The 22,829-nt window shown below is 39.6% G+C and overlaps 2 protein-coding genes across 9 annotated transcripts in view; one reads left to right on the top strand and one right to left on the bottom strand.

Annotated features, from left to right (window-relative positions):
* Positions 1-3,208: 3,208 nt before the first annotated feature.
* traf7 (TNF receptor-associated factor 7) lies at positions 3,209-15,978 on the top strand. 3 transcript variants are annotated; one of them, XM_046865391.1, is made up of 22 exons: positions 3,209-3,285; positions 5,589-5,719; positions 6,748-6,805; positions 6,909-7,003; positions 7,415-7,531; positions 8,032-8,124; positions 8,377-8,410; positions 9,121-9,304; positions 9,485-9,619; positions 9,712-9,823; positions 9,908-10,013; positions 10,137-10,210; positions 10,340-10,388; positions 11,022-11,149; positions 11,264-11,346; positions 11,458-11,497; positions 11,602-11,718; positions 11,926-12,048; positions 12,957-13,076; positions 13,181-13,312; positions 13,409-13,528; positions 14,520-15,978. In XM_046865391.1, the coding sequence occupies exons 3-22, from the start codon at positions 6,754-6,756 to the stop codon at positions 14,532-14,534; spliced, it is 1,929 nt and encodes a 642-aa protein (XP_046721347.1). In that variant the 5' UTR covers positions 3,209-3,285; positions 5,589-5,719; positions 6,748-6,753; the 3' UTR covers positions 14,535-15,978. The 3 variants fall into 3 exon arrangements, with proteins under 3 accessions (XP_046721347.1, XP_046721346.1, XP_046721348.1); XM_046865390.1 differs by lacking the exon at positions 3,209-3,285 and adding an exon at positions 3,326-3,451; XM_046865392.1 differs by lacking the exon at positions 3,209-3,285 and adding an exon at positions 4,193-4,413.
* Positions 15,979-19,113: 3,135 nt separating this feature from the next.
* The window catches only part of caskin1 (CASK interacting protein 1), a 100,891-nt gene continuing 97,175 nt past the window's right edge, over positions 19,114-22,829 (bottom strand). For all 6 annotated transcript variants that reach the window (XM_046865383.1, XM_046865386.1, XM_046865385.1 and 3 more), the window contains 2 exons: positions 21,476-21,899; positions 19,114-19,360 (listed from right to left, as the gene is read on the bottom strand). In XM_046865383.1, the coding sequence (XP_046721339.1) occupies positions 19,264-19,360; positions 21,476-21,899 (521 nt within the window). In that variant the 3' untranslated portion in view covers positions 19,114-19,263. The remainder of the gene's footprint in view (positions 19,361-21,475; positions 21,900-22,829) is intronic.

The following is a 22,829-nucleotide window of genomic DNA, read 5'->3' as shown; positions in this document are numbered from 1 at the left end:
AAGATTATCAGGAATGTCTCTGTTTTCAGTCAAGTTTACATCGCTGACTCCCTCTGTCTCATCCACATTAGCCTCAGACTTCTTTTTGCCTTTTGCCTTGTTAGCTTTTTGCCTTTAGCCTTGTAACTTAATTGGCTAGCCTACTTCTGTGGTGCGTGAGAGAAAGGAAATGATACACTAGTGGAAGGTTGAAAAAGCCATGCAATGACAAGAAATAGGTTGAAGGGCTGAAAATGGTGTGCAGTGAAAAGAGAAAATATTGATCATGTCAACAATTAGATTAAAACTAAAGTAACGAGTCTCGTTTAAAAATGTAAGTAGAAAGTAAAAAAATGTAATGAGTGAAAGTTAAAAAGTTAAGTACTGATACGAGAAAAATCTACTTATTTACAGTAACAAACTATTTGTACTTCATTACTTCTCATCTCTGTTTATATGCCTTGGTGTGTTTTGGGAAACAGAGTTCTTAAAGGCTGTTAAGGATTGTCTGAGAGAATGAATTATCTTTGACACAATTTTTGTTGCTCTCCTCAGGATGCCAGGCCAGATTCTCACCTCTGGTCTCATCCAGATACCTGTTAAACTTCCTAAAAGGAAAGCCAGAAAAGATATTTTGGTTGTTTTGTTTGGGTAAGAAAAGTTTAGAGGCCAATCAAGATTATTATTTCTTACATTTGAACAAATGGTACTTCAAAATGCCAAATGTAAACGTAGGTATAAAAAGATTTCGACCAAAAAAGAACCTTTACATGTTATAAAGTAAAAAATGAAGAGAGTCCAGAAGATTCCAGAAACTGGTGCAAAGACTTCTAAAAGCATCAGAGTGGAATTAGAAGGTAATGGAAAATCCAATCAACTCAGTCAAGTAAATCAAATCAAATAAATCTCAGGGAAGAAACGCCAACTATCAGATTAAACCCGAAGACAATGACAAAAGAACTGGTAAAAGAGTTGGAGGCTTTGGATATGTAGAGTAAGTCCACTATTAACAAAGGTGAAGGTAACAAACTGTCGTACAAGGAATAGGCCCTTGCTTCAAGACCTTTTTTTTTTTTTTTTTGGTAATTGTCAATGTTTGTACTGCATAAAGGAAAAAGGATGGATTTTATTTCATACACAGGGGTTGCAATATCATACTTATTTGATGGTGTTTAGTTGGGAAAGGGAAAAACCTTCACTTCAGAAATAATCCCAAAGATAAAATCTGGTTGTAATTGAAGAAGAAACTGTTAAAAAGATGTACCAAAGTGGCTTATTAGCAACACGTCTAAACAAGGAGGCCCATAAACCTGACTGAGTGACACCAGTTCTGTAAGGAACTTGAAGTGGAAGCTACCTCAAGCACTGGATTACCTTTGTGGTGTGAAGAATGTGTTTACATGCCCCAACGCAGAAGGTTTTCACAAAACATTTACGTTCAGATTTGATGTATAATGCTAGAAACAATACAATGAACATTTTATTCGAATGGACAAAAGATCAGATTTAATGCTAGGCCACTGATATGATTAAACAGCACCCTCCTCTGTTTGCACAGATTTATAGGTTATATGGTATAGCAATTATTCCCACATTTACTCATGCCAAGCATATTTCACTTAAAAATACAATTATAAAGGGCTGAGGTTATAAAGATGACAAAAAATTCACATTGTGTAACAGGAAACATCAACCGAGCCTTTTTTTTGTAGCCTGCGAGCAATAACTGTAGATTTGATTACGGTTGTAGATGACAGTCATTTATTAATATAATATATGAATCATTTCTTTGTAACCTCTCCAAATGCCTGTGTTTTGATGCCCAGTAAGATTCTAGTTAAGTTCAAAGTTCAAACTGAACAGCAAACAGCAAGCCTTTCGCATACATTCTGGATGTGCAAATGCTTCGAATATTGATTTCTAACATATTTTCTTACAATTCTAGAGGTTCTAATAGTCTTATTCCCTACCATTGACATGTTTAGGATCATACCACAGAACCACCAACCCTAAACTGCACACAACTGTTGAGATAATTATACGTTGCTCTGGATAAGGGGGTCTGCCACATGATGTAAATGTAACTCGAGGGTAAAGAAATGAGTTTAAATGTAAATGGGTTCTATTTTTCCTAATACATGTATTCATTTATATTTTTCTAGGTATTTCTACGTTTTTATGCTTTTGAAAAAAAAAATTTGGATTTTGCTAAATATTTCATTTTTAATTGGGATGTAAACATAGGATATGTTTATTAGCATGTAATTAAGCACTGGCAGATGATGACCAGAACAAATTATTGATTGCATGTGCACCACTGACTTTACTAGTGTACTTAAAGGTCCAGTCAAAATTTGGACATTGTACATTAACACGGAAAACTTTGAACGAACATGTCTGGAGTTATGTAGTGAAAAAAAATAACCCAGAATATGTTTTTGAATTCTCCATTGTTCAAAGTAGCCACGTTATGCTTTGATAGACCTTTGCACACTTTCGGCATTCTCTCAGTGAGCCTCATGAGGTAGTCACCTGGAACGGTTTTCGAATAATCTTGAGGAGTTGCCAGAGGTTTTGAGTGCTTGTTGGCTGCTTTTCCTTCACTTTACAGTCTCATCCCAAACCATTTCTCCTGGATTTAGTTTGAGTGATTGTGGAGGCCATGTCATTTTGATGCAGCACTTTATCACTCTCTTAATCAACAAATAGCTCTTAGATAACCCAGTGGTGTTTGGGGTCGGTGTGCGGAACAAATGGGGGTCAAACTAAGTGCAAAACAAGCTTTGATGGCATTTTGCTGCAAATTGCCATGGGGTACAATGTTGAAAATAATAAAAAATGAAGAAAAAAACACTGAAGGAGAAGCAGTATCCAAACTTTTGCCTGGGTCTTAAACACAATTTATTTCACAGTACTCTCAAAATAAAGATGTTAACATGTGTGAGTTCCCCCGACCCCATCCCTCACCCCACTCCCATACTGTTCCTGCGAGTTGTGCGAAATTTCCATAAATGACCGTTCCCGACACGTCGTCATTCTTATAAATATTCACGCGCACGTCGGCAAGAACTTCATGCATATTCATGATCACGCCATCGCGTTTTAGGAAAATATAGGACTGCTTTGCTTGACGTGTGCGCTGGGAGTTGTAGTCGTTCGGAAGGCTCGCTAGCAGTCAGGGCCTATTCAGTTTGAGCAGCTATGCGTACTACATTTCCCAGATGTCTTTGCGCGGGTTGCCCGAGGGCGTTATTTTATGGGGGAAGATGAACAATTTTCGCAGCGGACTTTTTTTTTCGCGCAGTGGTAAGAATTTTATTATTAAATATAGATATCTATTTTAAATGGCAAATATTTACCGTGGGTGTTTAAAATGTTGAAATTTGGAAGCGGTTAAGATGGAGTCAGGGTGTGTTGGATAAATCAGTTGTTCCTGTTTGATGTTTTGCGGAACGTGGAAGAAACCAAGTTGGTGAGTTAGCTTAGCTTGAAGGCGGTTTGGGGGGGCAAAAACACTGACAGCTGGGCTAAAGCTGTTAGCACTGTAAAGCTGATGTGTGTGTGTGTGTGTGTGTGTGTGTGTGTGTGTGTGGAAGGGAAGAAGCTTGTTTCGAGCAGCGACGGCGATTTTGACTTGTTTTTACGGTGTTATTACGGCTTATTGCAGTGTTATAACGCTTAAAAAACCGACCTACGGTGTTTAGTTGTGCGCGACTTGGCAGCCTGTTTGTGGCCTGGTGTGATTATGCGTGTTAGCAGCGTCTGCTAACGATGTAGCCCCTAGTGTTTGTTTGTTTATCTGTTTATTTGATTATCTATCTATCTATCTATCTATCTATCTATCTATCTATCTATCTATCTATCTATCTATCTATCACAAGACGAGTTGTGTTTACGACAAACTCTATTTTACTTTTTTTATACTCCCCCCACACACACAAATTTACAAATAAATAATAAATATATACGCAAAAAAATTAATAAAACCGTCTAAAAGATAATATAATAATTATATAATAATAATAATTGTGTGTATATATACACACACACACACACACACACACACACACACGCATGTAATAGGTCACTGGCAGAAGCTGACCTTCTCCTTCAGTGTTTTTTTTTATACATTTTTATACATTTTAACACTGTACATTAATACCCGAAGACCTTCAGACTATGAACGAACACGTATTGATTTATGTAGTAAACAAAAACGTGTCCAACAAACCTATATTTTAGATTTGTCCGAAGTAGCTGCATTTAGTTTGGATGATAACTTGACACACTCATAGCATTCTCTCATGAGATTCACACGGCATTCACCTGGAATGATTTTCACTTCACCGCTGTGTCTAGTCGAGTGTTCATTTGTGACATTTCTTGTCACTTTAATGTGCTTTAGACCATCAGTTGTCTTCTGGAGAGAAATGGGTGAGTACAGAGACAATAGCTCTGTTTGTGCTTCTACAACTACTGTATACATCCATATTATTGCAAGAAACACTCAGTTCAGTAGCAGAGAAAGAGAAAAGACAGTCCATTATTACTTTGAGAAATGACGGCCAGTCAATCTGAAAAATCTCAAGAATTTCAAACGTATTTCCAAGTGCAGTCCTGAAAACCATCGAAGGCTACGATGAAGCAGGCTCTCTTGAGGACCGGCTTAGGAAAGGAAGACCAGAGCTACCTCTGCTGCAGAGGATACGTGTAGGTCTTAAATATGTGTAAGATTAGATCAGTGGAAAACTTTCCTTTAGTCAGATGAGTCCGAATTTGAGCTTTTTGGTTCTAACTGGTTGGCTTTGTTAGTACAGATGGTGAACGGTTGGTTCCTAAATGTGGTTCCCACTGTGAAGCATGGAGGAGGTGGTGTAATGGTGTGGTTATGCTTTTGATGGGGATTTAGTCAATATCGAGGACACACTTCAGCCAGCATGGCTACCACAGCATATTGCAGTGACATTGCATCTGGTTTGCACTCAGTGGGACCATCATAGGTTTTCCAACAGGTCAGTGACCTCAAACGCACCTCTAGGTTACACATGTTCAAGAAGGAGGGTGATGGAGTCCTGCATCAGGTGACCTGGCCTCCACAATCACCCGATCTAAATCCAGTTGGGATGATCTGGGATGAGTGTTTTATTGCTGTTAGTACACAACGGGGGTTATAACAAAATGATTGACACAGGAGACGCCTTAACAAATTAGCATATGAATGTAATTCATACAGCTGAGAATCTGTGCTTGTGCTCATTAATACCATGACGGAGTTTGTTTTGAGGAGTGCGTTTATGTAAATAGAGCAATCAGGTGTAAAGTGCGTCTGTATGACAGAGAGAAATGAGGAACATGTTGGTGATGAACAGTTTCACAATCGTGAATAATCCGTAGTTTAATCATGCAGGGGTTTCACCGTGCAGTTAGGTCATCGCAGAGTTCTTTAAAAAAACATGATCTCATGTGGTCTTGGGACGTGAGCAGTCTCACACACAGATCTTATGAAACTGAGTACGTGTGTTTGAATCAACATGAATAACTCTGTCAGCTGAGCTGTTTAACTGATTTGTAGGAGAGCGTACTTTAATATCACTGCTTTCCCCCTGCAGACTGTTAAATCTTTTCTTCCTTGTGATGGATTGTGAGTGCCGGTAAAGCGTTACACAATTACAACCATTTCCCAGAAGGGACTTCATCCACTGCGAGCATCAACGCCTGTTCGTCCGATATCACCCACGCGGTAATCTTTTTTTTTTCTTTATCTCTTCATCAGCACTACTCGGAATGCAGTGACTGTATTCATAACACGACAAATAAAACCACTCCTGCCTGTTACACAATAACGTCTCTTTGATTAATGGACGATATATACCATAACAACATGAGAGAGAATCCTACAGCAAATACAAGGCAATGATATGAATAGGAATTTATGTACAATGTCTTTTTTGCTTAACACTCTGTTCTTTTCCTTATGCCGCTCGAAGCCTTTCAATTGCCTTGTAACCAATCAGATTATATAAAATCCACATTAGCTGTTATTACACCATACTTGTTCTATTACCAAGCTCTTTTACTTTTTTTTCCCCCCTGATGTAAGCGAGAAAACAACACAGTCATTGTCGGGGCATTGAGAAATCCCGTCCCGAAGACTGATCAGTGGCTGAAAACTCACTGATTGTTAAAGGCACAAAGCTTCTGCATGACTCCCGGTTTCGGGAAGTCTTCAGGGCAGAACATTATTTAATGCCTTAATTCCCTCAGGAAAATGACTCACTGTTATTTTTATATGCGAGGGGGTGGTGGTGGTAAAGGAATGCCTGTTGATTTCAGCTATAACACAAGCGATAAGACAAGCTGTTGTGTATTGTAAAAACAGCGCCCCCTAGGGGGCTGCTGAACAACATGCTTTTTGTTCCTTACTTACAAAAGTTTTGTTATCGAATTTCAGTCGAAACTGAACCAAGTACGCTCGCATTTAGTTTTGGCCCAACTCTCCTACAATCCATTTCACGGTCAGCATTTAATGTTCAAAGCTCTGGGTTACTGATCAGAAGGTCAGGACCATCCTGATTAACACCTTGTGCCACTGTTGGGTCTTTGAGCAAGTTATTTAACCCTCTTAGCTCCAGGGCTGCTGTTTCACGGCCTGCACTCTGACCCCAGTTTCCTAACAAGAGAGAATTTCACTGTGCTGTAGTGTAAATGTGACAAGTGAAAGCCTATTTCTTTATACATAACTGGCCTGTTGTATATCTGTTTCTGTAGGCCAGAATGGAGAACGCATTCGGGCCGTCTTTTTCAGGAGTTGCTCCAGTTAGCAAACGTGAGTTCATCACAGTTCCCCACTTCAGATTCATACTAATTATAATCAAAGTATATATTAACTATGGATTAGTGGTTTTATACTGTGGGTTGCTATTTTTCAGCCGAGACATCCAGCAATTACAAACAGCACCGCCGAACACCGTCTTCCACCTCCAGCACGCTGACTTTCTCCACTCGAGACGACGACGACGGCATGGTAATCAAAGCAGTTACAAAAAAACGGATGCTGTATTTGTTGGCATTTTGCAACCATAGGTCTCCCCGGAAAATCAATATTTACAGCTGCGATAAAAAAAAAAAAAAAAACTAGCTGTCTACGTTGGTTAAGACGATTCAGCGTCTTTACAGTCTGTTCAGATTTCTTAAGTGCCTCACTGAGAAAGCAATGCTGCATGTTTAGAAAGCAGTACAAGTTCACAAGCCTGTTCATATAATGATTTCTATTTGCATTGCATTTACAGCAAACACTGACTGATCACTCACATGCTTTATATCGCAAATGTAAACCAATGATTTAATCGCAGTTTATTTCAGTTCAGAGTGTGATTTTGGATTCTAGAGAATTAAAAGGATATGTGTGTGTGTGTGTGTGTGTGTGTGTGTTTAGCCACCCATCGGTACTTCACGTGGTTCAGACTCTGCCATCTCTGTTCGTTCTCTCCACTCTGAGTCCAACATGTCTCTGCGCTCGACTTTCTCTCTGCATGAAGAAGAGGAGGATACGGTGAGCACACAGACACGCTCCATATCTGGGTCCATAGTGTGCACACATCGTCCTCGGCTGATTCACATTTCTATTAGCGCATCTGCCTTTGACAGTCCAGCTGAGTGTGACAGGAGGTTAAACTGCTGTCATGCCGTCTTGCTGTCTGTCAAATGCAACAGGTGTTGTAATGCTCGTACCAAGTGTTTGGAAGCAATCCATAAGATTACATGTGTCTAGGGATAGGGGTGTAGTTCATCCACCATATGTTTTTACTTTATAGGTTTACAATTACTCACAAGCCCCAGCAAACAAACCCCCCTCATTAATTTCCTCACTCTCACGTCCCCGGGGGCAAATGGGTTTCAATGCAAACGCAATTCATTTTGGCGACACAAGAGTTTTACATGCATCAGCTGTGTTGGGATTTTTTTAAACGCCTGTATATTGTATAAATAACTCACTTTTGTTTTTCTTAAATGGAAATACAGCATTTCTCTTTCTTTCCTTCTCTTTCTCAGGATCCGCAGGTTTTTGCCGAACAGCCCTCGGTCAAACTGTGTTGTCAGCTGTGCTGTAACGTCTTTAAAGACCCTGTCATCACCACATGTGGGGTAAGTCACAGTATCAACCCAAGCTTTAGGGTATTTAGTAATAGCTCAATATGGCGTTGCAAAAAAAAAAAAAAAAACAACATATTTACATTTAGATTTGCTGAATTTTTTATTCATAAGTAAAGTGCCGAACTGAGGAAACACTGTAGTAAACAGGCCGATGCATGTTATCATTAGGAATGCGGTTGTTTACTCTTGTTTATTTATGGAAGGAGCAGCTTGTTTTTAACATCTGCCTCATTTCCTTTGCAGCATACCTTCTGTAGGCGATGTGCCCTAACCTCCGGTAAGATCTTATTTCACAATACAAATAGCTTTATTGTGTAGAACAGTTGCATGAACAGGTCTGTTCAGTCAGCCATTATTATAAGCATATTGTATTATAATCACACAGCACACTGCCTTCATTTTTTGCCATTTCACTCATCTGAAAACTGGCAGGAGCAGCAATCATTTGTTTATACCTTCCATCTACAGTAACTGCTATAATCCTGGTTAGGGTTGATCCATGGTGATTGTTTTTTTCAAGCAAAACTGGTTGTATTCATTACAGGTGGTCCCCAAGTTACGATGGTTCAACTTACGATTTTTGCAATCTTTCCTTTCTGTCTGTGTCGCCAGACTCTGAAACAGAGCACGTCTGGTTTAAACCTCCACTCATGAACCGGTGCTTGTGCACGTGCCTGCTGCCACATACGTATATACGGAGAAATTGCTGTGTTTTGATAAATGATGTACTGTCATTTGTTAAATTATTAAGAAATGACAGTATTCTACCCCCTACTGCTCTCCTGGGTAGGCTAGGCCATGACTAGATATTTTCAAGTTACGATGGTGTCAGTGTGGATGGAATAGTATGTTTCAGCTTGTTTCAGTATGTTTTATTGGAGTGGAGGGTTTTCCCAGTTTTTTTTTTTCCATTATTAAAATACATTTGAACACAAATTAAAGCATATGATCTGAAATGTGTTTGTGTGTGTGTGTGTGTTTTTATAGAAAAATGCCCAGTAGATAACTCAAAGCTCACCGTAGTGGTGAACAACATTGCTGTGGCCGAGCAGATCGGTGAGCTCTTCATTCACTGTAAATATGGCGTTCGCACCACCGCTTCAGGAAAACCAGCTGCCTTTGAAGTGGATCCGCTCGGCTGCCCTTTCACCATCAAACTCAGCACCAGGAAGTGAGAAGATATTCCTGCATTTTATTGATCGTTAGCTCATTAAACTGTGCGAAGTGTGGAAATCTCTTAACCGTGGTGTTCTGGATGCTGAAGTAGCAGCATCAATATTATCCATGTATTGGTGCTGCAGTATAAAAGATTAGTCACATTTGGCAATTTGTTGTGCTTGTGTGTGATCAGAGATCACGAGGTGAGCTGCGACTACCGGCCAGTGCGCTGCCCGAATAATCCCAGCTGTCCTCCTTTGCTCACTATGAACCTGGAGGCCCATTTGAAGGAGTGTGAACACATCAAGTGCCCACATTCAAAATACGGGTAAGTAGGTGTGTGTATATGTGTGTTTCGGTTGCACTTTTTTATTTTGAACCAATGGTGATATATATCGTGGGCTTTTGTCTTTCTCTCAGGTGCACGTTCATTGGGAATCAGGACACGTACGAGACGCACCTGGATGCGTGTAAATTTGAGGGGCTAAAGGAGTTCCTGCAGCAAACGGACGATCGCTTCCATGAGATGCAGGTAAGCCGAGGACTATTGAAGCACAATTTAGGGTCTCATTCCTGTATATATCTTTTATTTAGTTCACTCTGTCCACTTAAATAGGTGACCTTGGCGCAGAAGGACCAGGACATTTCTTTCCTACGGTCCATGCTGGGCAAATTGTCAGAAAAACTCGACCAGCTTGAGAAAAACCTGGAGCTCAAATTTGGTAAAAATAAAACCTCTTATAATATTTCTAAAAATGATAATGAAAACAAACATATTTCATCTGTTAAACCTGGATGCTGTGTTTTTCGTTCTGAGTGTGATCTGATGTCGTGATGTTATACAGATGTGCTGGACGAGAACCAGAGTAAACTGAGCGAAGATCTGATGGAATTTCGTAGAGATGCTTCGATGCTTAACGTAAGGAGAAACATTATCCATTAAATGACTAGTTATTATTTAAATTTAAACCCTATAGCAGTATAGATATCCTGTTTTTTTATTTAATAAATAAATTATAAATGACACATCTTTATATTTTTATTATAGGATGAGCTTTCACATATTAATGCCAGACTCAACATGGGAATCCTAGGCTGTGAGTATAATCTCTTATGGTTTATGGTTCATTTTTTTTGCTGATGCTTTGTGTTGATTGGGGTCAGAAATCTGATAGAAGATTAGTATAGTAGCTATTATGTCAGGGCTGTAACAAGTTATTATGGGATGGTCAGTATTATGGGATGATCAACCGATTCATTGGTTTTGGCAGTCTGCATCGATAGTTGATTGCTGGGACTATTGCTATCGCATTACGAGAGCGGCCTCTAAAGGCGAATCCCTGACACCACATGCATTTTTTTTTTTTTTTTTTTTACACGCGAGACTGTGCGCTGCACGGAGAGCTATATCAAATTTATTCGCTTTTTATAATTCCAAAATGATATAATTATATTTCATTAATATATTCATATTTATTTCATTTAGCACATTTGCATGATTAAATATTTTTATTATTATTTTTGTAATAAAGTTCAGGAGCATTTTTTTCAATTTCTTTTGTTTTTTTATCCAGTATCCATAAAAAAAATTATTGGTTGATTAATCGGTTATCACCATTTACGATCCAACCTAGCAATAGGAATCCACTATCGGTCGACCTCTAATCAATATATATACGATCAACAATCTTTCAGACACAATGCATTAAATGTTTCTTATTTTTTTCTAGCCTATGACCCTCAGCAGATCTTCAAGTGTAAAGGCACGTTTGTGGGTCACCAGGGTCCAGTGTGGTGTTTGTGCGTTTACTCCACCGGCGACCTGCTCTTCAGCGGCTCCTCCGATAAAACCATTAAGGTACATCGCGTCCACTTTACGTTTTAGACATCATGCGAGCACTGTTTCAGGATCAGCACCGAGGTCAAGACTGATGATGTTAAATACATAACTGTTAGCGTTTTTGCTTTTCAGGTTTGGGACACTTGCACCACATACAAATGTCAGAAAACTCTAGAGGGCCATGATGGCATCGTTTTAGCACTGTGTATTCAGGGGTGAGTGTAAAAAATAATTTTTTTATAGAAACTACTTATAGAGGAGTTCATAATAATCTTAGTTTGCTGTTGCTCCTCACTGTCTTTCCCATCTATCTTTCTCACAAATAGGAATAAGCTGTACAGTGGCTCAGCAGATTGCACCATCATTGTAAGTGAGCCTGATGCAAGCATCTTTTTAGGACATTCATTCTAACCGTAACAGCATCAGCTCACATCACTAAACACATTTTGCTTGTGTGTGTGCACGTGCAGGTTTGGGACATCCAGAACTTGCAGAAAGTGAACACGATCCGTGCACACGATAATCCAGTGTGCACGCTCGTCTCCTCACACAACATGCTCTTCAGTGGATCACTCAAAGCGATCAAGGTGAAAGATACTACATAATATATATACCACTGCGTAAATGTGTTTATTATATAAAATTCTTGTTATCTGCAGCAAAAAAATGTCCATGTCATTATGTTTTTGGTGGATGAATGAGCACAAATGAGTTTCTAAAGCATTTATTGGTAGTGCAAATAGTATAGGAAGAAATAGTCATCATTGCATCATGGATCATTTGTTTGTGTGTAGGTGTGGGACATTGTGGGCACAGAGCTGAAGCTGAAGAAGGAGCTCACTGGTTTAAATCACTGGGTGCGAGCTCTGGTTGCGTCTCAGAATCACCTGTATAGCGGATCCTACCAAACCATAAAGGTAAAGGAATAACATCAGTTACCACAGTCTAATGAAATGCCCTGATTTAGAGCTGTGCTCTGTTGAGTCATGTGGAGAATTTACCATTTATTCACAAAAGAACAGTCTCTTGGTTATTGAATGACACTTTTGTCATTATTTACTTGTAAAATGAATAATGGATATAAAAAAAAATAACACTCCATGTAAAATAGTACTGAGCTTTATTAAAAAAATAAAAAAACAGTACTGATTTATGAAAATTTTCCACTTTAATACGATATAAAATACGAATAAAAAATTTTATGAAATTTGATAGTGAAAACATAGTTTAAAATTTGTTTTTGCTAACGTTCCTGAACATTCGGTCCTGCTGTGAATTCCTGCAAGATAATCCGCAACTTGCTGTTAGTCAGGTTCCAGCGGAGCCGCGAGTTCCGAACCGCAAATTATCAGGGGTTGACTGTATTAATAAATAGAATTATATAATTAATAAAACAATTGATAAATATATCTCTCTCGATGCAGCACACCATCTCACGTGTAAAAAAAAAAAAAAAAAAAAAAAAAACAGCATGTGGTGTCAGTGATTCGCCTCTAGAGGCCGCTCTCATAATGACAGAGGGCTGTATTAGCAGCTCTCTCAATGGGCACTACCCGGAAAAACTCTCTGTATGGATTTTTGACACTCTACTGATTTCTGATAGATCAAACTCTACTCCTTTCTAGTAACTAGATGAGGTGTATTCGTAAATGTCTGGCTACATAAAACACGTGTCAGAATGAATTCTCAAAAGCTTTTAATACTAAAAAAATTAGGGATGAGTTAATGGCTACAAATATAATAAAACAAAATGTTTTTTTCTTTGTTACCATTTAGCTTGAATTTAAAATGTGCTTTATTTTTTCTCCCTATTTCTCTCCCTCAGATTTGGGACATTCGCTCTCTTGAGTGCGTCCATGTCCTCCAGACCTCCGGAGGCAGCGTTTACTCTATTGCAGTCACCAACCACCACATCGTTTGTGGCACGTACGAGAACCTCATCCATGTGAGTCAATGTCTCATATTGACATAATGTAGATTATCCTTTTATGTACACAAATGCATTTTTTCGTCTTCTGGGTGTTTGATGCTCGTCCCTGCCCTCCCCAGGTGTGGGATATTGAGTCGAAAGAGCAGGTGCGCACACTGACGGGCCACGTAGGGACAGTTTATGCTCTGGCCGTCATTTCAACTCCGGACCAGACCAAAGTGTTCAGTGCCTCCTACGATCGCTCACTTAGGGTACATTTATACAAACACTGTGCTTCTCACTAGAATATTAGCCATTTTATGTCTCAAGATTAAAAAAAAAAATGTTTCACTGTGTTAACTGTCCAGGTGTGGAGTATGGACAACATGATCTGCACCCAGACGCTGCTGCGCCATCAAGGCAGTGTCACTGCATTGGCTGTCTCTAGAGGGCGCCTCTTCTCTGGAGCTGTGGACAGCACTGTGAAGGTCTGGCTCACTCTGTTCATCCTCCTATTTATTCCTAAACCTCGTCACACCTTACACCTTGTTTATTATTTTACTCTAGAGCTGTATGTTTCTTCTGCTTGATATCGATTTGATCTATATATTATTTTCGGGTCCTCAATATTCATAACTGAGGCCAATGCGATTCGCATCTCGATGCCTAGCCAACGATACGATACATTAAAGACACATATGAAGCAGCTACTGATGCGATACAATACGATTCACCCCTGTTACGATTCAGTGAAATACGCTGCATTGGAAAAAACATGATGCTCTGCAATTCAATATGGTACAGAGTTTTATTTCTTTGGTTCAGACAGACAGCAAATCATAATTTGACTTTGAATGCATAGCCCCTTCACAAACAGGAATTTGTAGTGCAAAAAAACCCAAAAAAGATTCAATAAAACCAGATGCTTATTTCCTGTTCCGTCTCCAGGAAGACGCAGCTCTACCTCTGCCATGTTAATCTTTTTATTGGTCCTTTTCTAAACAATAAAAGTATAATGCATTTACTAATAAGTATACATAAATAAATCGGTTTTAGCGATGCAAATATGTTAAAAAAAAAGGGACGCATCATGATACAAATGCCAACTTGTACCCAGTGCACACTTTCTTTAAATCCATGCATCACATCGTTAACTTTTATGCCGATGCAGTGAATCAGTGAAGCTGACCATCCCGATCACAGAGGGAAAACGGCACAGTTACAGTTCTAATGCAAACTCATATACGTGCTATTATAAACAAAAGTTGTGTTATATCATTCTTTTTGTTCATGGGAAGGATTCTAGCTTGAATAAACAGTGTCTGATGTGAGAACAGCGTTAGGAAGGTCTGTAATGAACCAGTGACCAGTTTAAGACATGTCAGGAAAGATTGTGTAACAAATGGCAAGCTACATAAAGCATAAAACAGATTATAGTGTATGAGTGTCATTTTTTTTGTTCTCTTTTCTCTTCTTCAGGTTTGGACCTGCTAAATGCTCTAAAATCACAAAATGGACCTTCTGTGACTTTCCAGCGGTGTGTAAACACCATGGAGCACTTTTTAAGATACCAGCCTGGTGAGGAATTGATTTTTATTCCCTGTATCGATCCGTTTTCTTGTCACGTGGACACGATTTGTCTTGGCTCACACCGCCCCTGGACCGGGACCGCAGCATCGCCTTAAGCCACTCCAAACGACCAGCGTGTTCGCTTCTGTATATAGACGTTTCACTCCGATACTGAACAGCGAGCCTCGGTGTGACGAATCATGTCCGAGACGCCTTCTGTAGAGGAACTCGGCAGACCTAAACACTTTCCTCCAATAACATTTGGACCCTTTTTACACGTCCTGGAGCGGCGCTTCATTAATTCATTTGCTTCCAGATCGGATTGTTCACAGAAAACGTTCACTACACAAGTTTTTTCGCGCTCATCACTACTAACCGCACGCTCACCCCGGCTGCCACGTGATGCGACAAAGCAAGCGAATGCGAGGAAGGAACAGGAACCGGAAGGAGCAGGTGCTGCAGACCAAAAGTCACACGCTTGAGTTACAAAATCAGTATTCGTTGTTGGCAAGAAACGATGATAACTTGTTTATACGATGCGCCGTCACGTTTTCCTTTGATTTTTTTTTTTTTTTTTACACGAGCAGCTTTACAACTTACATTTGATATTGCCAAGTGGGAGATTTTTTTTCTTTCCTCGATTTTTTTAAATGTATATACTTAATCACCTTATTAATCAACACACAACGTCGATGGATAATAACGAAAAGTTTTCAGTGCATCATTGTCAACTTCCTAGTCCACTTGGCCATCGGCATCAGCTCAAACGAAGTAGATAAGGGACCGAGTGAACATCACTCCAGAGTGCGGTTCCGTTTTCGGTTCACTCCTAATTAGCAGCAAAACCTACTTCATATAAGATTATTCCAAATCACATTGCCTCCTCCTGCAGGTGGCGCTAGCTACAAAATCTTCCGTATAGCTAGCAGAGGAGCGAATGAGTAACCCGATGAACAACTTGTGTAGTCAGAGACGTCATGACGGTTGTGTAAAACAGTATTAAATCACCGGGTCTTTTAATTATTAACCCAAATTATGACTGTATTACAGCTGACGATAGAGCAGTGCTTTAAGCAGCTCTGGCTGTGGTGTGTGTGTGTGTGTGTGTGTGTGTGTGAGAGAGTGTGAGGAATACACACCATGACAGGTCTCAGAATCTGCACTGGTATTTATTCAGTCACACACATGCAGTGTTAATCATCATTGACGTGTTATTTTGCTCTCAGCCAATCAGAACACACTGTACCAGAGTTAGACAGCGGGCGAATAGCGATATAATACGTTTCCATTGTCATCGATGATTGCCTATGTTTTTATCATGGTTTATGACAATTATCACAATATCAAAATAAATTGTTCTGACAAACTTCTTGAGACAATACCGAGTAATGAATGAAAGGACCTTCACTTCCACTGGTCATGTTATTTTGACTTATTATTGAACACAGTAGCTTATTTGGGACGAAGCTCTAATAACCAAAATAAGTAGTTTATCATGAATACTTGGCAACCTGGCAGAGTGTTTTTTATTTTTTTTTTATAAACAAAGTCATAAGCAGTATTCACGTTTGGATTCTTTTGTTGTTGAAATCTTGAGGTGCACCAGGAACACACTAAAACCCATAAAAAGAATATATGATGCGAGACGTACGGAGGCGACAAAAATAAATAATAAAAATTGTGGACTCCTGAGCATAAAATTGTGCTTTTTAAACATCCTATTCAACATTTGCTCTTATACTGATCTCCACTCTTCTGGGAAGATGTTTCACTAGATTTTGTGGAGATTTGTGCTTTTTCAGATACAGGGGTGTTCGTAAAGTCAGGTGGGTGGGGTGCAGCCATTGTTCCAATTCATCTAAAAGATGTTCAATAGAGTGAAGCTCTTCCACTCCAACCTATATAAAGCACATCTTCAAGCCATTGTGTCATGCTGGAACAGGTTTCAAGTTCAAGTGAAGGGAAAAGTTCATACTACTGCATCCTAACATCCTAAACAAAAGTGTGCCTAGTATCTTTGTCCTAACAGTTTGGGGAAGAACCACATACGGCTGGAAAAAAATCAGGTGTCCAATACTTTTGTCCATGTAAGAAAAGAAGTTCCAGACACCATGAAATGGCAAACAGACCAGGAGCTACATGAGAACTTAAATAGACACAGGGGTAATAGGTCACAGGTGATAGTGATTAACACCCTTAACAAGGACAAGGGAACACAATGTGAGGGAACAATGGTGACATCTAGTGGACAAAAAAGACATGACAGGACCCCAAAAATCCTGACAAACTGTCAGATGTCAAACATGCATCTAGCTGTGTGTGTGTGTGTGTGTGTGTGTGTGTGTGTAAATATACAGTACATAGTGCCTTTAAAAGCACTTGCTTCCCTCCCAAAGCCTCACATCTTGGTCCCAGAAGCCTGGATGCTGTTGACATGAGAAACGCTTCAAATGATTAAAAATAAAATCAGTTTTAAAAAGTGCAGAACGATGATTTGTGTCGAACATTTATTTAGAGCAGGTGGTTTTTTGGTGCATCACTGCAAGCACACCACGTTTTCCAATGGCGATATGAACACAGCTCAATACGAACCAACAGCAGGAACATGAACACAATATACAGCCTGCACTCGCTCACACACACACACACACACACACACACACTTACACACACCTTACACACAGACATCCGAGTGAGCCGTGCAGGGAATCTCATGTTGTCTTTTCTTTCTCTTTTTTTTTTTTAAATAAAACATCTCTGGCAAACAGTGAAAATAAAACATTTGGAACCAATATATATAATATTTTGCACAATATTATTATCGTCGTTATTATCGTTATAATAATTATTATTTAGAATCTGAAAAGATGAATAAAAGGCGATAAAAAAACACATGGGCATTTTCAAATGTTAATCAGGAATTACGCAATGCAGTTCGCTATATACAAAGCTGAAAAAAAAAAAAAAAGTCTGTACACTGTTTCTACACACACACGCACACAAAAGAAGACAAGGCACGTACATTAAGAAAAGGAAAAGTAACTACACACGTTAGGCGTGCACCCGTATTCGTCGTACGTGTCGCGCTATTCGGCGTAAAAAGATCGCGATGTTATCGCTGCGTTTGCGTCGCTCGACTCCTGCAATCCTGTGAGACGGCTGTCTTTTCTTGAGCGTGCTGGCGAATATCGCGATACGTACCTGATCGCTGGCGCACGTCCCTACGACGTAATTCATCCGAGTACGATACAATTCATTTTCGGTTTCTATTTATAAAAAAAATATATATATATATGTATGTATGTATATATCGCCACCTAAAAGCCCTCGTTATGCACACATCGTTCTAATAATCTGGAAAACATCGATAATAATATAAGAATGTGCACTACGGAATGACGGAATAATTCATTTTAGAATGAAATGATTAGTAGGTTATCGTCATGAGCTGGAGGATTGGGATGTTTTAGATGTGTGTGTGTGTGTGTGTGTGTGTGAGGTCACCGGTCGTGTTAAGGCACACGGCACACGAATCGTCGAGACACTGTAAGGATGAGGTCGGTGGTAAAGGGAGGAGGGCAGATGTTGACACTGTGCCATTCGTGCCTGCCTCCTTACCGAGGCGAGTTCCTCCTAAAGTGGTTATTTCTGCAATGTTACCCAGAATGCACCTTGGGTTCAAGTTTAACACTGAAGAATGAGTGTGCCATGAAACAGCGTCGGCTACAGTCACTTCTAGTGTAGCTCTGGAGGTCATCTGTTTAGTGTCCCTGGGTCCTCAGGTCAGGATTGAGGAGGATCGTGTATGCTAACCGCAGTGTGCAAAGGCGCCTCAGCGAAATGATTTCTAGCACGATCAAAACACTAGTGTTTGGGACACGGGGCATCCATTCGGCTGTAGGTGAGGTTACAGCAAAAAAATGTGTATAAATATATATATATATATATATATATATATATATATATATATATATATATATATATATATAAATAAATAAAAACCTAGCACACATCCAACACAAACAAAAAGCAAACCATTTCATTATAGGTGTTCTGACCATAACACTGCTTTTACCATGGGATAAAAAGTAAATGAAAATGTGTGTATATATATATATATATATATATATATATATATATATATATATATATATATATATATATATATATATATATAATTATATTTGTATATTTATATATATATATATAATTATATTTGTATATTTATATATATATTACTGTACTGATTGATGCAGGTCTCTCACTGAGATTTTTGTTCTTTAGAGATTTAAAACATACTTTTTTTTGTTTTCCTCATGCTTACACAATGTACACATACCATAATAATTATTTTCATATACATGAGTGGGTTGCTAGGCGAGAGAGACGCGCAACATGTCTCCCCCTCAGAGAGAATAAAAGGTCCGGCCTCTGTTTTAAAAGGCTGTGCACCAGAGGCAGAACGAGGAAAGAACGGGTAGATTATTGGAAAATGAGGAATAAAGAGAAGGAAGAGAAAGAGGAGAGAGAAAGAAAGAGAGAGAGAGAGAGAGAGAGAAAGAGAGAGTGGTGGGCGATGGGCAGATGAAGGAGAATGAAGGAGGGAGGATGTTGGTCATTTGTGCCCTTTGTTGCTCTTCTGGCGTTGTGCTCTTCACTCCAGCATGGCGTCCAGCTGATCGGCCAGGTCATCGAACATGCTGCCGATGTCGTCCAGGATGCTCACTGTGCTCTTGTTCTCGACGGACAAGCTAAAACACACACACATATACGGTTCATATGAGATATGAGAAGGTTTTTCTAATACACATCACTACTATAACGGAGACGTAAAGCCAAACGATTGCCTCGTACTGTCACTAGGTGGCGTAACACGCTCGGAGGAGAGCACTGCCTGCATACGTAAGCTCTTATAGGCATGAGCCCTGCCTAGAGAACAAATCGTAGGGGATGAATCACTCGGTTGTGTACTTTTATGTAGAAAAGTATTCAGTGATAGATTGGTCTAGAAGCATGACCAAAAATTTATTTTAAACACACACACACACACACACACACACACACACACACACACACACACACTCTGGCTACAAGCTGGAGACTGGAGAAAGACTTAAAACTGAGCTAAGGCGCCTTCCATTTCTCATAATCGTTACTAAGATGTTTCTACACATTGATTAGAGTCGACCTGTGAAAAAGTTTATCGACTGGACATGATTTGGAAAGGCACACACCTCTCTAGAGAAGCCCTCACAGTGCTCTCAGGTAGGGGTCGAACGATTAATCGGCACCTGTAGTTGATTGCTAGAATTATCAGCTATTGGCAAAAATCCATACCGATAGTTTTTCCGGATTGCGTCTGCGCTGCTGTCATTATACAGTACGAGAGTGGCCTCTAGAGCCACATGCTATATGTTTTGACACATAAAACTGCACCTTATTTCTTTTTAGTTCACAGTGCATTGAGTTTAAAAATGTTTAAAAAGTTAAAAAATGTAGTAGTAAACGTTGAAATGAAAAAACAAACAACAAACAGTACTTCTAAAGCATTTATTAACTTTAGTTATTGTTACAAATGGAATCTTACTTACTAAAAATCCAAACAGTCATGCCTAAAATCTTCTTTAAATGTCTTTACAATGGCCAGAGCATTTAAATGATTTATTTTTTATTTCTGTAATAAGGTTTAGTGCTATTTTACATGGAGAGTTAAGTCTTTTTTTTTTTTTTTTAACCGGTTTTTGGCAAGTACGATCCAACCTAGCGATCGGTGTAGGTAAAGTCCAGTCAAGTCGAATCGATTGACCTCTACTCAGCGTTCTGCCCGAATCTGAAGCATGAATCCTGCTGTCATTTCTGGCCTGCTAGTCAAGAGAGCAAAACTGGCAGGACGCTCTGTCTGGGAGGGATCTGTGCCTCGCAACAATCCCGTCTCTGAGCTCTGTAGGCAGATGCTTTGACATCATGATTAGTTTTTGCACTAAAGTTAATCATGTCTAATCAATAAACGTTTACAGAAGTAGACTCTAATCAAGGTGTAGAAACATCTCGGCAACGATCAAGAGAATTGAGAGGCACCTGAGCAAATTTTCAAGTGTTGTTGCAAAGGGTTTGAATACTTATGTACATGTCATATTTCATATAAAAAAAAAAGAGATTTCTAAAATTCTGTTTTCACTTAGTCATAATAAGGAACTAAGTGTAGATTTATGAGAAAAAATTTGAACGATTGTAGTATCAGGCTGCAACGTAACAAAAACGAAAAAAGGGACTGGGGGCTTTCTAAATACACTGTATGTAGAACGAGGCTGATAGCGCTTCCTCTTCGGGATATTATCTTCCCTGGAGGACGCTTAAGTAGCATAGTTGACTCCATGTGTCCTCATGTGTTCACCTTTTTCGCTTGGTGGTTGTTATGTGATAGAGGAAAGTTATACAGTAAAACCCTGTTGTACGAGCAACTGATCAAACGAAGATACCTTGCTCACAACATTTTACCCTATTTTGCGAGGAAATTTCGAAGGCACAAGCAAAACCCCGCTTTCGGCCGAGGGTAGCATCAGTCGCTTATTTCATCTCGTTTAGCTCGGTCGCTCTCGTTGTTTAGTGCAGCAAAAACCTTTTTAGTGTTATATTTTTATTTCACTAGAAATCTTGAAAAATGTCTCCCAAGAAAATCAGTGAATAGAATTACCATTGAAACCAAGAAGGAAATAGTGGAAAAGTACAAGCGTGAAAGAGTGTCTTGTAAACAGCACAACCTTCCACGTGTTTTAGTAGACTTGTGATCTCAGCAGTGAATAAATAAAGCAGCAGACACTACAGAGTTTGGTGGACGATTTGTTAGTGTTAGTTGTGCATCTTACTCTTTATTCCTGTCCTCTCGGATCTTCTCCTCCACGGCCTGCAGAGCGGCAGCAAGCGATGCGCTTGTTTCCTCGATCTTCTGATGCACCGCATCCACACCGATCACCCCGGCGACCTCTGTTGTCTGTGTAGCCCCGCCCCCGGCGTCCATAGACACCCCGCCGATGGAGGAGCGAGGCGGTTTGATGGGGGGTGTGATGGGAGTCTGTGGAGTTTGGGGACTCTGAGCTGGTGGTGTCGGCGTTTTTGCTGGGTTAGGGGGTGTGACCGGGGCCGCGGCGGTCGTTATGATGATGGTCTGATTGGAGGACGACACCAGCGTAGTCACGGCAACTTTCTGAATGATGTTTTTATTCGGTTTGGGAGCTGTGGGTGGAGGTGTGGGTTTCGGAGAAACCGGCGGAGGAACTTTCTTCCCTTCAACTGCAGCAAACATACACAGTAGAAGATTAAAGCGATAGTTCAAGCGAAATGAAGAATGGACAAAGTTTCTCTTAGTCCAGATGCAGCCAATCAGCCAAATCACGTTTAAATTTGAAGGCTACACTCTTAATTTGTAATTTACTAAAACAACAACAAGCCCTTTAACACCAGTCATGCTTTGGCTAATCAGCTAGATTTAGCATAAGAGAAATATTTCATTTTTAGTTCAACTGTTCCTTTTAGCTATTAGATTTATTGTAGGAGAGTAGAATGGATGGAAACATAGATGTACTGAAATAGAACATCAAAAACAATGAGAAGCAGTTAGCAAAATGAGGTTCTGATCATAGAACAAATGAGATTCTGCATCAAAGACATCAAGTCTACGTAAGCCGTGTAAGGACTGTGAACAATGGGGAGAAAGCAAAATGGCTTAGAAAAAGAACATACAATGGAATTTGACTGGGGGAGGGATTTAGCTAATGGAGCTCCAAACATACAAACTTTAGAATAGAAGGTACTTTCTGGAAGGTAATATTTACATCAGGAATAAAACATAGTACTTAGTTTTAACTGGCCAATAGTGGAGATCTGCTGACATCAGGCCGATTTCTACGGCTGTACTTCACTTCATCTTATTTCCACTTCCAGAGGCAAACTCTGTATTTGATCATTTGTGTTTAGTGAACGATGACAATGAAGAAAATAACTCAGGTTATCTTTCTACAGCTCGACAGACACATCAGACACCATCTGGTCTTTAGAAATGCATCGGGTATTATTATTATTGGTTTTGAAACATAGTTTGGGCCTGTGGGCAAGAACCTGGTAACTGACCTGCCTACACCAATCTGCCACAACAATAAACCACTCAGAGGTGAGGTGAAAAACATGTATATGGCAGCGCGTGAACCTTCAGTTGCCGAAGTT

The sequence above is a fragment of the Silurus meridionalis genome, chromosome 14 (genome assembly GCF_014805685.1).
Source record: "Silurus meridionalis isolate SWU-2019-XX chromosome 14, ASM1480568v1, whole genome shotgun sequence".
NCBI classification, from domain to species: Eukaryota; Metazoa; Chordata; class Actinopteri; order Siluriformes; family Siluridae; genus Silurus; species Silurus meridionalis.
This window is presented reverse-complemented; position numbering and strand designations above follow the sequence as displayed.